This window comes from Phalaenopsis equestris, unplaced genomic scaffold (genome assembly GCF_001263595.1).
Source record: "Phalaenopsis equestris unplaced genomic scaffold, ASM126359v1 Scaffold000002, whole genome shotgun sequence".
In the NCBI taxonomy this organism is placed as follows: domain Eukaryota; kingdom Viridiplantae; phylum Streptophyta; class Magnoliopsida; order Asparagales; family Orchidaceae; genus Phalaenopsis; species Phalaenopsis equestris.
In genome coordinates, this window is record NW_018164444.1 from 61,685,919 (window position 1) to 61,699,391 (window position 13,473).

Below are 13,473 nucleotides of genomic sequence, written 5' to 3' on the forward strand. Positions count from 1 at the left end.
GTCCATGGGAAGAAGAAGAGAGAGTGGGGAGTGTTGGGGTCTTCAACCATGGGAAGAGAAGGGAAAGAAAGTGAGGTGGGTTATAGTTTTTGACCAAAAAAGAAAGAATAAGAAGAAGAGCAGCAGGTTAGGATTTTCAGCCATAGTAAAAAAGAGACAAAGAAGAGTGGGTTAGGGGTTTTCAGCCATGGGAAAAAAGGGATGAAGAAGAGTGGGTTAGGGTTTTTAGTCATGGGAAAAGAGAGAGGGAAAAAAGATGAGAGAAAAATGGCCAAAATTACAAGCAATTTTATGCATAATAGTTTCTATGAAGGAAAAAAAAACAGAAGAGTATACCTTACTAGAGAGAAGTAGAAACCCTTTGATTCCTTTGGTTGAATGAACAAGAAGACCCTTTGATTTCATTGATGAAGAGAGGGGAAGAGGATGGGGAGATTTTGACTATGTGCTTAAGAGGAATTAGAAGAGGGAGAGGGGATGGTTATTCAACCAAGTGACGAGGAAGAAGAAGAAGAGAGGTATTTTGACCAAACGAATGGAGAATGAAGGGAAATGGATGAAGAAATCAATTTAATTGATGAAGGTTTTTGAATTTTTAAAATAAGGAGGGAAGCCAATTTCAGCCAAATGAGAGGCAAGGAAGGAAAAGAAAGGGAAATTCAAATGAGCGAGTTGGGGTAGTTATGGGTGATTAAGACAAAAAATTTGATCTTTGCTCATTCGAATTAGAATATTAATTTTGGTCGTTGTGATCTTAATATCAAGGAACTTGAAGTCAAAGTGTGGTCCCCATCCTATAAGAGATAAAAAAAATTTAGTGAAATTTTTTTATGAAAATTTTAATGTATTTTTATTAACTACATGCAATATTTTTTAGCTTAATTTAACTTTAAACTAAGTTTGATCAAATATTAGGTCCAATTCAAGGTGTTATCAAGCTTATTATTTTGAATAATTTTATGATTATCTTTATTATTGTCCAAATTAGTGTAGTCTTGACAAACCCTCAAATGAAGTCTGATTTGGGTATGAAGGGGTCGAAAGGTTTCAATGATCTGAATGCAGTAGCTGAACCCGTCTTAAAAAATAGTTCTCCAACAAAAAAATGTATGCAAACTAATTTTCATGCATGAGAATTTGAAACATAAAATTTCACATAAACAAGGTGTCCAACTTCTTTTCATGTTTTTCATATGTGATAATGAACATCTTACAACTTTTAGAATTAAATTTAAATCACTATTATGATCTGTGGAAAAAAATTTGATAAATTCAGAATGCATTTGAAATAAGTCAAATTTTGTAGTTCAATATTATGGTTGATTAAAGCTAATTATATTAAATTCCCATTTTTATTTTTTATTTTTATTTTTCAATTAAATTTTAGTTTTAGATTTGAGTCAGAATTTGATCAAAATTTAATTTAATTAGAGCTCAAGTATTGGCTGATCTGAGTTCAGTCTGGTCATCTAGTAACAATATAAAAACGGTTTTATGTTTAGAAGGGATTGAACATGAGCCAATTAGAATGGGTGAATGAGAAGTGAGATCAAGAAATGATAGCTTGCCTATTAAGTGAAAATTTTCATCGATATTTACAAATGGGAGCATACTTTGATGGTGCACCTTCACTTCAACTAAATGAAAACATTTAATAAATTCCCATACTTGAGCATAATTTAGATTGATATTATTGTCTATAGATGGAGTTATTATTCATATTCATGCATTTTAATAAACTCTCACCCGAAAAATAAAGTAGAAAATGAAGTTGCCTTTAAAGATCAAAATTTGTAATTCAAAAGGGAATCAAAATAATTAAATTTATAGAGATTCTCTGTTCATTATTAATTAGATATATAATTAAAGTGTACAAGGTTTTGTAGTTCTATCTCTATGTTGTAATAATTGATGCTTTTTACTTGAGAGAATTCATAACATTATTTTTGTTAGAGTATCTTAATAAGTCATCAACACCTGATATCTTGACCAAACCTTCCATATAACTTTAAAACTCGAACAAAGATCCAATTTATATCTCAATCTAAAATAGGCATATTTTATCTCAAACATGTCTTAATTCTCCTGCACATATAAACCATAAAGTTTAAAGCTCATTTTTGAATACTTTAAGTAATAAAATGATAAATGCCACCAAATTATTATTGAATATATGAAATAGAAAAACTTTTATTGATTATTCTTTAGTTGTTCAAATTTTAAAAATAGAGCTTTATCTTATACTTTAATTAATAATAGTAGTTAATATCAAAGATATGATCAATCAGGGTGACATTATAATGATAATGATTAGGCCAACAAAGTGATTGTGAAGTCCATGAAAGCTTGTATGGAGCCCACCAATTAACCACCAATTTAAAACTAATAATTAAAATAATTAGTTAATATTTGGCGACCATAGTTAAACATAAACACATGACCATAAAATCATTTCCAATGAAGCTAGTAGATAAACAAACACTCTTCATTCCACACAAAATTCTTTTTGAGGTATAGCCCAAGCTAAGTTAGAAGAAAAAAAACAAGCTATACAAAGTGCACACCTAGCTTTTCTCTTGAGCAAGTAAGATTCAATAGTTTATTATACTTATATTTGCATCCCTCAAATCAGATAATTTACTTAAGATTCATGCGGGCATCATATATCCACCATGATCTCTACATTATGATTGAGTTCAAGGATATGACCAATGATAATTTATAAGATGAGTTGTCATGCACCTATAAAGGACATTTAGGATGCCATAGACTTGATTCTTGATTCAAAAATTCTAAATTTGCCAATGTTGAATCCAAAATTGTCCTGAAAACACACCCAATGAATAGAACTTACAAAAAGAAGGAAAAGGAGCAGTAATCCATAGTAAAGAGTGCCCCCTTGAAAAAAAAATGAGGCCCACTGAAATACAGTTTTGCTTTGATCGATGGTCGAGATCGGAAATTGTATACATCTCCGTATGTGTTATCCGTATGAAATAATTTTTCCTTGCTCTCCTCCCCTATTAATGATAAAGACCACAAATTTATAGGAATGAGTCTTAGTCTTACAAAATTAAAATATATGCCCTTCATCATTAACATTTCTAAAGTTACAATGATATTTGTATATAATAAGGGTGTCTGATTCATCCAAACAATGAGAAGCTCGTCGATCGCTCATTTTGCTTTGACTTTGTCAACACTTGTCCAAGGTTGAGTTATCTAACAATTGATTTAAGAAGGTTGATCATCATTCCAAGGGATGAGTACACTTGTTAGCATCTTATGATTTCCTCGCTTGCAATTGATCCATCAATCTTCTAGCAAGCGTTCCTCACTGATGACTGTGAACGATCATTCTTGTAATCAATCGTTGTCTTCCTCCTGGATCGTTTGATTAGCTTAGGATTTGTGTTGAATTATTTTTTGTATACATATTTAGTTCTCTAATTTTGTTGCTTCTGGAAAATTGTGCAACACATAAGAATAAGAGAATCTTTTTTTTCTATTACAAAAATACAAAATATAGAAATTAAGCTTGAATGTCATTATTACTCAATAACTGATTACCCTGGATTTCGGCGTCCATACTATAAAAACAAGCCATTGGGCAAGGGGGGGTTTGTGCCATCTTCTTTCCTTCTATGTTCTTAGCTCTTCTCTCTTCTTATATTTTTGGTTGTCATGATGTCTGGTGAGGGGTTTCCGTCTACTAATAAAGATGCTCTTTTTAATGCTTTAGGTAGCATGCCAACGAAAGCTCGAACATTAGATGAGAACCAAGAACTGATGTAAAGCTCCTGTGGGGGAAAGGAGTCAGAAGAGAGTCACACAGAGGTTAAGGATTGGTAATTGTGGAGAAATATTTGCGTACAGAAAGCGTACGCAAAACTGCGTACATTTTAGGTTATTCAGAGGGTATAACAAAGTTACACTTAAGTTATACCCCCTTGTAATTCTTCTTGTAACCTAGATGTACCCTCCGAATAACCTAAAATGTACGCAACTCTTCATACGCAAATATCTCTCGTAATTGTGAGGATCGAATCATATCCTTTGATCTCCTCACAGGCCCATTGCAGAGGCAAACCCTAAGAAATTCCAAAGACCTCATGACAATCACCTTACCGACCATTTATTGATGATGGGTGTTACTTTTGAAGGGAAAGTGACGTCTGTCCAGACGGTTAGGGAGAAGTAGCTTCTCGGGCTGATCCAGATGAAGCAACAGCCGGGATGAAAACACCATTCGATTGGAAACGGCCATAGGGTATGTGATTTGAACTTGTTTCTTGAATATTTTGTGTTTCTTTCTTTGATGCATCTATAGAGGTCATGATGATCAATTATATCTCATCAGATCTCAATGTTGGTCGTAAAGACAATACAACCGTTGTGGAGCAAATCGTTGTAGGGGAGCAAACACTGCGAAACATGTTGTGGAGCAAGATGCTATGGAACTGGGTGTTGTGGGACAGAGGAGGGACAATAATTTTTCTCTCGGGGAAGGTAGAAGTGTGGTTCACCAGGTCCCTCCCATCGTGGCAAGTGAAGAGGAGGTTGTCGGGAGGTGTGAGTGTCTTCTGATTTCCTGCTTTGTTGTCTTGCTAAAATAGAGGAATAATTCCTTCTTTCATGGGATATCCTTAGGGAGATAGTGATGGGTTGTTGAGGTCTTGGGAGGGTGGCCGAATGGAGAAAGAGGTTGTTGCTTTGCGCGTAGAATTTTTCTGCCTTTCGGGGAGAGATACTTGTGTTCGTGGGGAGAAATATTTGAGTACATTAGATGTACGCAACGCTGCGTACGTGAGTTATGTTACAGGAAGGATATTGAAGGTTATATCCCTACTTGTAACTTAGAAATACATAAAAACAGAAGCGTGAAACTTACTAGTTACATGTAGGTTACAGGTGGGTTACAAGAATGTTACATGGGGTATAACACGGATATAACCCCCAATACCCTCCCTGTAACCTACCTGACGTACGCAGCGCTGTGTACGTCTTATGTACGCAAAATTTTCTCGTTCATGGGGAAATGACACACTTATGCTCGAAGTTGTCGGCCGTCAGAGAGGGCCTCTCCATTCAATAGATAGGACAGTCTCCAAATTATTTGCGTGTGTATGAAAGTTTAATGACCCTATAACCTTCTATAGACAATTCAATAGAAAATATTTTAGCACTATTATAGCTTTAATCATAGATATTCTAATAAAAATTTTTATTTATAAAATAACTAAAAATAAAGTTACGGAATAAATCAAAGTTACTCTGACATCTTCTCTAATACTCAGACCTTCTAACTTTATCAAGACATTTAATGTAACTTGTGCCACTTCATTAGTAAGCATAAAAGGAATGTTAAGTTAAAAAGCTATCTAGTGGTCCTTTTTAGTGAGATTCTTAATGATAGTAGAAAATATATTTCACATATGATAAAGAGTTATATGCCATCACTTAGTCTCTCTAACACTATGGGCTTATTCTTAACAGAAATATCATACTTAAGGTTCATCGATACCCAAATAAAACTAAATTATGAACATACTAAGTTAGTAGAGTACCTTCAAAATTACTTTTATTCTTTAGAGAGGAGAATCAACTAGTAGTTACATTGTTTAGATTTTATTTACTGATTACTACTTTAAAACTTTAAATTCAAAGTTTTAAAAAGTTAAAGGATAATTATAAGAATTGTTAAATTTTCATCTAACATGCTTAGAGCATGAATCAAAGGTCTCATTTATCTTTTCTAGCTTGAACATGATCATTGATAATTATCTTCACAAAAGAAATATATTAAATACCCCTCAAATATTTTTGAATAAATTACTTATTATGAAATTTTTTTAAGAAAAGGCGGCAAAATATTTTAAAAACTTTAAAATCATAACCTTGTTAGAGCATAGATTTATCTTCCCATTCCTTAGAAGGGATGTTAAAAATGTAGTAACTTAATATTATACATGTGAACAATAAAAGCTATAAAATGTTGATCTAAAAAAGTACACTTTCTTGCCTATTCTCTATAGACTTTGGGAGTACTTATCCATTTGCTTTTATCTTAGTCCATCCTGGACCCTCAGGATGTATTATATATATTTATGTTTTTTTTTTTAACTAGACTGAGAGATTATATAGACTATCATCCACTATAGCGTTAGATTGAGATGTTAAGTTTATATCATAGTATTAGAAAATATTGTTGAAACTGATAGATATAAGACAAATTCCATTTTATATTTTGCCCTTAGACTGATGGGTAGGCAAAAATGATTAAAAGGATTTCATAAACTTTGTCGATATATTTGGCAGGAAAGAATATTGAATATTAAGATCTTTATATTCTTACACTAGAGTTTCACATAAAATACTACTTTAATAACTACAAATAAAACACATTTTAAAAAGTTCTTTAAGTATAGCCTTAAGAAACGTATCGATCTTCTTAGTATATCCACTTGTGCTTGCATTCCTATATTCAACATTTTAAGTTTTACATGATTTGAATGGCCTTTGTAAGGATATTAAAAAATAAATTAAAAATAATAATGGCGAGCATGCTAAACAAAAAGTAACAATTAAGTTATTAATGAAAATGATTTTTGGGATCATGATTAATTTGCATCTGAGTAGAGATATTTTCTTCCACCAAAAAAAATTATAAGTGAGAGTATGTGGTTTATCATAATTAATATAAAACTTAGATCTAATTCATATGTTCTAGAATTGATTCATAAATTATTTATAAGAACTAATTTTAATGTTAAAGATTTAATATTCTATAAAGGAATAGCTAAATTTATAATTTTATATGATAATAACTTTTTAAGAGTACATGACTATCATTTGGAAGCACTTATCTAACACTTATTTTTTTATGTTGATGATTTTATTATGAATGAAGTTTTAGAAAATCAACATAAAATATGAAAATTCTTAGTTAAGTAGAAGAATAAGCTACAAGTCAATATTCTTGCATAACAAAATAATAAATTAGAGAAGATTGCATCTTAGTTATTGGAGGATAATCTCGAACATCTTCAAAGAAGTGTTGTTTAAATATTTAGGGGAATTAATGTGTCATAAAGTGTTATAGAAAGAGCAAATGATCAAGCACTAAAGACAAATGTGAAAAGAAAGTTGACTAAGGGCTTATTACAAGGTGCAAACTAAAGAGCCATATCAGGCCCCTCTCCCTCTTTTGCCTCTTTTTTCATATTTACGTTAGAATTTTGTATTAGACTATATAAATTTATAGAATAAAGAGTTACATGTATTTTTTAGAAGATTGAAGAAAGATGACATTTATTTCAGGAGAAGTGGAGGACAGTCGCATTAGAAAGGGTTTTATAATCCCCTTCAAGTTAATGATATGATGAACAATTAAGTTATTTGTTTATTTATTTATTTAGGTAATATCTTTACTTCTTAGCATATAATCAAAGTTCTATCCTTCATTTAACTTCCCATATAACTCCCTCCATAATTTCACCATAAAACCTTAGATAAAACTTACTTTGAGCTTCTAACAAAGGCAACTACAGATAGAATATAATCTTTCTCCTTTGATATTTTAATCATATTAAATTACATAAAAATTATGAAAGCACAAAATAAAATATAAAGATATTTCAATATCAGTTATGGGTATTTTGATAATTTTACCCTAACCTTAAATGCATTGACTAAGGAAAAACATCTAACCACAAGTTGGTGGCTATGCTTGGTTTTCTAATGACTTAGCCATGTTATGAAACTTATAAAAAATTATGTAAGGGCTTTAAAAAGGCGCGAATAATTTTATATCCCGTTTATAAACATTAACCTAACTAGTCTATGTGTTTCTAAGCTTTGGAGTTACCCAACCTCTCCATATAAAAGCTTAAAGTCAAGATTAAGGATTCCCAATTTTAGCCTTCTCCTTGATTGACTGACCGCTATTATGAGATTTTTGTTATTTCAACTCCTTCAAACCCCAACCCTTTGCTTGCATGTGTTCATCAACATCTTTTTGAAAGCTCTTAGTTAACAAAACCCCCATTTGCAGTTCTAACTCTAGGGCATTTGTCACCAAACAGTCTTATAACTATTAATATTTAAAAACCTAAGAAAATAATTGAGAAAACTTCATTAATCTTCTTTTCAATATCATCTTTAAACTTGAATCTAAAGATAAATTTAAGTGTCCCATCACTTTTGATGTCAATTTGGGGAGGTTACACCAATAAATAATTTTATAATTTTTATGAAAATAATTTTAATAGTTATTGCAAGTATTTTTTTTAATAAATTTTATAAAAAAAATTATTGTCAAGTAAGCCTAGATGTGTGTAATAGGCTTCTAACAACTAATATGCGCCTTAAAAATATGATCCATTAGAAGCAACTACACTTTTTTAGAAGAGATTATTATAAATTTGTACAAGAGAAAATAAATTCTTAAAGAGCTATTAAGAGGGATATATTTGTAGGTTTTAAATTTAATTATTGAAATTTGGTTATTAAAAATAATTCTTATTATAGAAATTCATGAAAAGTAATAAAAAGCAATAATCAAATAAAAAAATATGAAAGAAATCTTAAAAAAAATAATAAAAAAACAAAAATGGCAAAATAGAAACTATTGCTTGTCCGTCAAAGGCCTGATTTAATTAAGATTAAATATAGTTAAATTCATTTGACACGTTCCACATATTTTCCTTTTTAGCTAAAATTGTAAAATCCAGCTAAGGCAGTGTTTGTTAGCATTGTTTAAACATGATTTAGACATGGGTTTAAAACAAAATTTTATACGTTCAGTCTATGTTTATTGCATTCCATTTCTAAATCCGGATATACTAAATCCGAATGCGTGTCAAATTTAAGGATTTACTTTTTCGTCGGGAGTGATCATTAGATTTGTTTGAGGCAACTACAGTTGTTTGAAAAAACAGTTATGAAGCTGAAGAATAAATAGTTGTTCAAAAATTGCACTGGCTATTACAATTTTTTTTTTTTTTGAAAAACTCATAAATAGTTGTTCAAAAATTGCACTGACTATTACAAATTTTTATTTTTTGAAAAACTCAGACCACAACTTTCTAGCGGCTACTGCAGATAATTTTATCGATCACAACTTTCTAGCGGCTACTGCAGATAATTTTATCTGACGGAAAAAACAACTAAACAGACAAAAACAGTTTTGCCAAAAAGAAGCCAAATATATTTTAAACACTAAATTTAATAAATTCAGATTTAAAACACAAAATAAACTAATCCCAACGACAAAAAATTGGATAAGGCTCAGAATTTATCTAAACATCACAGTCAGCGTGCGTTCAAGTTCTGCTAGTTTTGCTGGATTTACTTCGTGACAAACATTCCCCTACTGAACCATGGCAGTCAGGTCCCTCGATGAGCTCACCGTCGAGCACATATCGTCCACAGGCTTGCCGGCGAATGAGGCGGAGAGGCTCCATGGAGAGCTCACTGCAATTCTGCGGAAGCAGGGGAATTCCGGCCCAGCTGCTTGGAAATTCCTCTCACGGCGTCTCCTGAACCCCGATCTCCCCTTTGCCTTCCACCAGATGATCTACTACGGATGTTACAAGGAGTTCGGATCGGCTACTCCGCCCGCATGGATCCCGGAACTGTAATTGTTCTACATCACGCTTTGTTTCTATGTTGGGTTTTATGTACATGGATTTCGGCCATAAACTATGTGCTGAATTGTTTTCAATTTGTAAATGAATATTTTCTGTTTTTCAGAATTTTGAGTAAATTGCTGAACTTGTTGGATGAATTGATAGTGTTGATGATGAAAGCATCTTTGTCTAGTGAAAGCTACGATGTAATACATTTTTTGAGCAAACCGTGGGAAAGATAGAATTCATACGATAATATCTTGCATTATAATGATGCTTGAATAGCTGTCTGAAGTGTTCTTGTTGATTTAGTCGATAGGGCTGGCATTGGGTTTAGACATTACTTTGGGGATCCTAAAGTGAGAGAATTTTAGGAGATGTTCGTCTCTTAGTTTACATAATGCCCTCACTTGGAATAGAAGTCTGGAAAGCATAGTTGATGACTTGATCTGCTGTCTGCTGTTTTCTATTTCAAGATATGATTAAGTTTCAACAGATGTATTCATTAGCTTGCTGAGTTTCTTAAGTTGTGTTTGTTGTGAAAAACGACTGTTTAAATACATAGAGAGGATGCTGTATTGACGAACATTGGACGAGTGCTGGAGCGTCATGGAAAAGCTTTTCTTGGTCCTAGATACAGGGATCCCATCTCAAACTTTTCTGATTTTCAGGAGTTTTCTGTCACCAATCCAGAGGTACTCTTTTCAAGGTTAATTTGAAAAGACGATTAATGATACCATTTAATTTGAATTCTAGATTTTAGATTCATTTGTGCCTTGCGTAGGTCTACTGGAAATTGGTCTTTGAGGAGATGAGAATATTTTTTTATGAGCCACCATCACAAATTGTGAGGGAGCATACTTCTTATCCTGGAGGTCAATGGTTACCCGGGGCTACTATTAATGCTGCTGCAAATTGCTTGCATGCAGATGATAAGAAAAGCCCAAATGATGTTGTCATCATATGGAAAGATGAGGAGTCTGATTCTTTGCCTGTGCAAAAAATGACCTTGAAGGAATTACAGGCCGAAGTTTGGTATGTTTGGTTTTGATTTAAATTTTATGTTGAATTGCTTTAAGTACCTTGTACAATTCTATTTTTCAAGTTACTTGTTTAACCTTCTTGACCTCATACTTGTTGTATTTTTTGTAATTGTGCAGCGACACAAGAGGTTCAAGTGTATCGTATAAAGAAATATAAGCTCTTTTAAGTGCATGGAATAATGTTTTACATATAAAGGCATTTTGTTGTTTATTATCAACTATATGATAATAAAATGTCTCAAGAAGTTTAACTTTATTGGATGCAAATGGATCAAAGTTCTCTGTTTGCATTAATTACATTCTTATGAATTCATGACAGTATTTTAAAATTGCTTCCATGTTTCACTGCTCACTGACATGCTAACAAAGCCACACATTTTGAGTTTTCAAATGTAGCAACCCTGGACCTGTCTTCAGCTTTTCACATCATCTGCCTAATAAATGTTACTTGGTTCTGCCTATTCCCCCTGCGGTGGTCAAATTTCTGTCCATGCTTCAACGTATTGGGGGTGCGAGAGCTCAAATCTGTTTTGTCCACTTAACCAAATAGCCTTAGCTATTAGCCTTTGGTCAGTGTTATTTTCTCAATAAATAATATGGCCCTCATCCTTGTTTTTCTTGAAAAGAATCTCTTCGTTTTGTTTGATATTTTCATTTTTGTGTATAGTCATTTGGCTGCTCTACTGTTTTAGTTACATTGCAATTGAATTTGGCATAGGAGTTTGTAGTTATGCACTTCTTTGAGTTGTTAAGTAATGCTAAATCAAGCAGTGCATCATCTGGTATGAATGAAGAAAAAAAGAAATATATTGCTCTATTACTGTTTTTTATCTCAAGAATAATATTTGAAATATTTATTTTTAGAGAGGAAAGCTCTTTGCTGTGCATCATTCACTAGAAGGACCATTTATTATACATGGAGGAATGAGTGCCATATTCTAAGATATAACAAGAGATTATATCTTACTAAGTACATGATACTTTCCTAAATCAATGTTTCTCATGTTAATACCCCTTAAGTTGGAGCATATATATCAGTAAAATCTAGCTTATCACATATTTAAGAGAAAGATAGAGAATCCAAAGCTTTTGTAAAAGATTGACAACTTTGTATTATAAACATGAAGAATAATAATCTATTTTTTGAAAACACTGTATCCTGAATGAATTGACATTCAACCTCAATATATTTGGTACTAATAGAGCAAATGTTTTTTGGAAAAATTGATGTAAGTACAACTGTCTCAATATAAAACTATAGAATAAGTAATTGGAAACCCAAACTCTCTTAAAAGAATCTTTACTCATGCATTCTCACATGTGGCTTCAATGGCCGAAACATATGATGGTGGATTTCGTGGGCATGGAAGGCCCAATAGTTCATTTTTAGGACAAGCCTTGGTCACCTTTGCAAGTCAAACTTACTTGCCGAAGTGACCCGCCGAGCTCTACATAATTGCTCATCGAGATTTACAAATCTATCGACATGAAGAACATCACTCAAGAACAGACACACATCTGTATCTATTTATGAGCTTATTGACATCCACGTCTCCATCTTATCTCGAGGACATCATGGACAGGCTTTAGATTGTACGATCTACGTTTTTTTATTCACCTTTTCTCCTTCTATCAGGGGGAAAGGATTGGGGGGACCTAAGGGAGAGAGACGTAAATGTGAGGAGGGGGGGTTGAAGATTGGCTCTCATTGTCGTCTTCTTTCTGGTCCAGTCTTTGACCGAAAGCTAAGAACTAATTTTTGGGAGGGGATTACCACCCCATTCTTTCCTTCTTCAGTACTTCTCCCTAAAAAGATCTCTTTAAAGTTGCATAAACCCACAAATAATATGAGATCCTACGTTCTAAAAGGATTTAACATCTTAAAAGATGTGGTGAGTTTGTAGTTCATACCCAAACTCAACAAGGGGACCTTCAACACTAGGAAGAACGAAGTAGAATATGGACTGTGCTAGAGAAATTGTTATGCAACAAATTAATGAGTTGAAAAAGCAGATGAGAAAGATGGTATAAGAGGGAAGACGAGATCTTTAGAACTTGTGCTATAGCCCATCTCAGGATGTTCATGTGATCATCATAATCATAACACATAGGCGGAAGTACCTAGACAAGAGCCTCCTAGAGTAGGAACGATAAGGGCTCTAGCCACAAGGCTGATTGAGAAAGAAAGAAATGAATTGTGTGCCTTGGATTCCTCGGAAGTAAGAGCAAGGAGAAGAAGGAAGCGTCAAAAGTCATTGGAGAATATATTCGTAGGAGAGATTGCAGAAGTTGTACACTCAAGAAGTTCAATATTCCATCTCCAGAGTTCTGCAAAGGGAGGTCAGATCAATTTAACCACATGACGTCCTTTGAATCGGACTTCTGTCTATTACGAGTAAGCGATACTATGAAATATTAATGTTATCTAAACTGACACAAGGATCTTCATGATGCTAAAGGAATCAGCTTTGCGATGGTTCAACAACTTGCCTACGGGAGTGTTCACCTCGTTTGGAGAATTCAAATGCATATTTGTAGCACATTTTGCTAGTGCTTAGAAGCCGCAAAAGAATTCCCAAACCCTTCTGAAGGTCAATCGACGGTTTTCATAAAGCCTCAGAAGCTTCATCACTCATTTCCAACAGGAAATGCTAAATGTTAGAGACTAGGAGCTCGCCGTTCCTCATGCAACACTAGCTCAAGGCCTACGCTACTGCCCATTTTGATATGTAATTAGCTTATAAAAGCCAAGGACCTTAGTTGAGCTCTTGGAGCTGGCTAGCAAGCACATTTCGACTGAG

General features: G+C 33.1%; 1 protein-coding gene across 1 annotated transcript in view; it reads left to right on the forward strand.

Annotated features, from left to right (window-relative positions):
- Positions 1–9,324: 9,324 nt before the first annotated feature.
- The window catches only part of LOC110024620 (probable acyl-activating enzyme 17, peroxisomal), a 61,822-nt gene continuing 57,673 nt past the window's right edge, over positions 9,325–13,473 (forward strand). Inside the window, exons 1-3 of the mRNA XM_020724695.1 lie at positions 9,325–9,637; positions 10,195–10,324; positions 10,414–10,664. Of these exons, the coding sequence (XP_020580354.1) occupies positions 9,381–9,637; positions 10,195–10,324; positions 10,414–10,664 (638 nt within the window). The 5' untranslated portion in view covers positions 9,325–9,380. The remainder of the gene's footprint in view (positions 9,638–10,194; positions 10,325–10,413; positions 10,665–13,473) is intronic.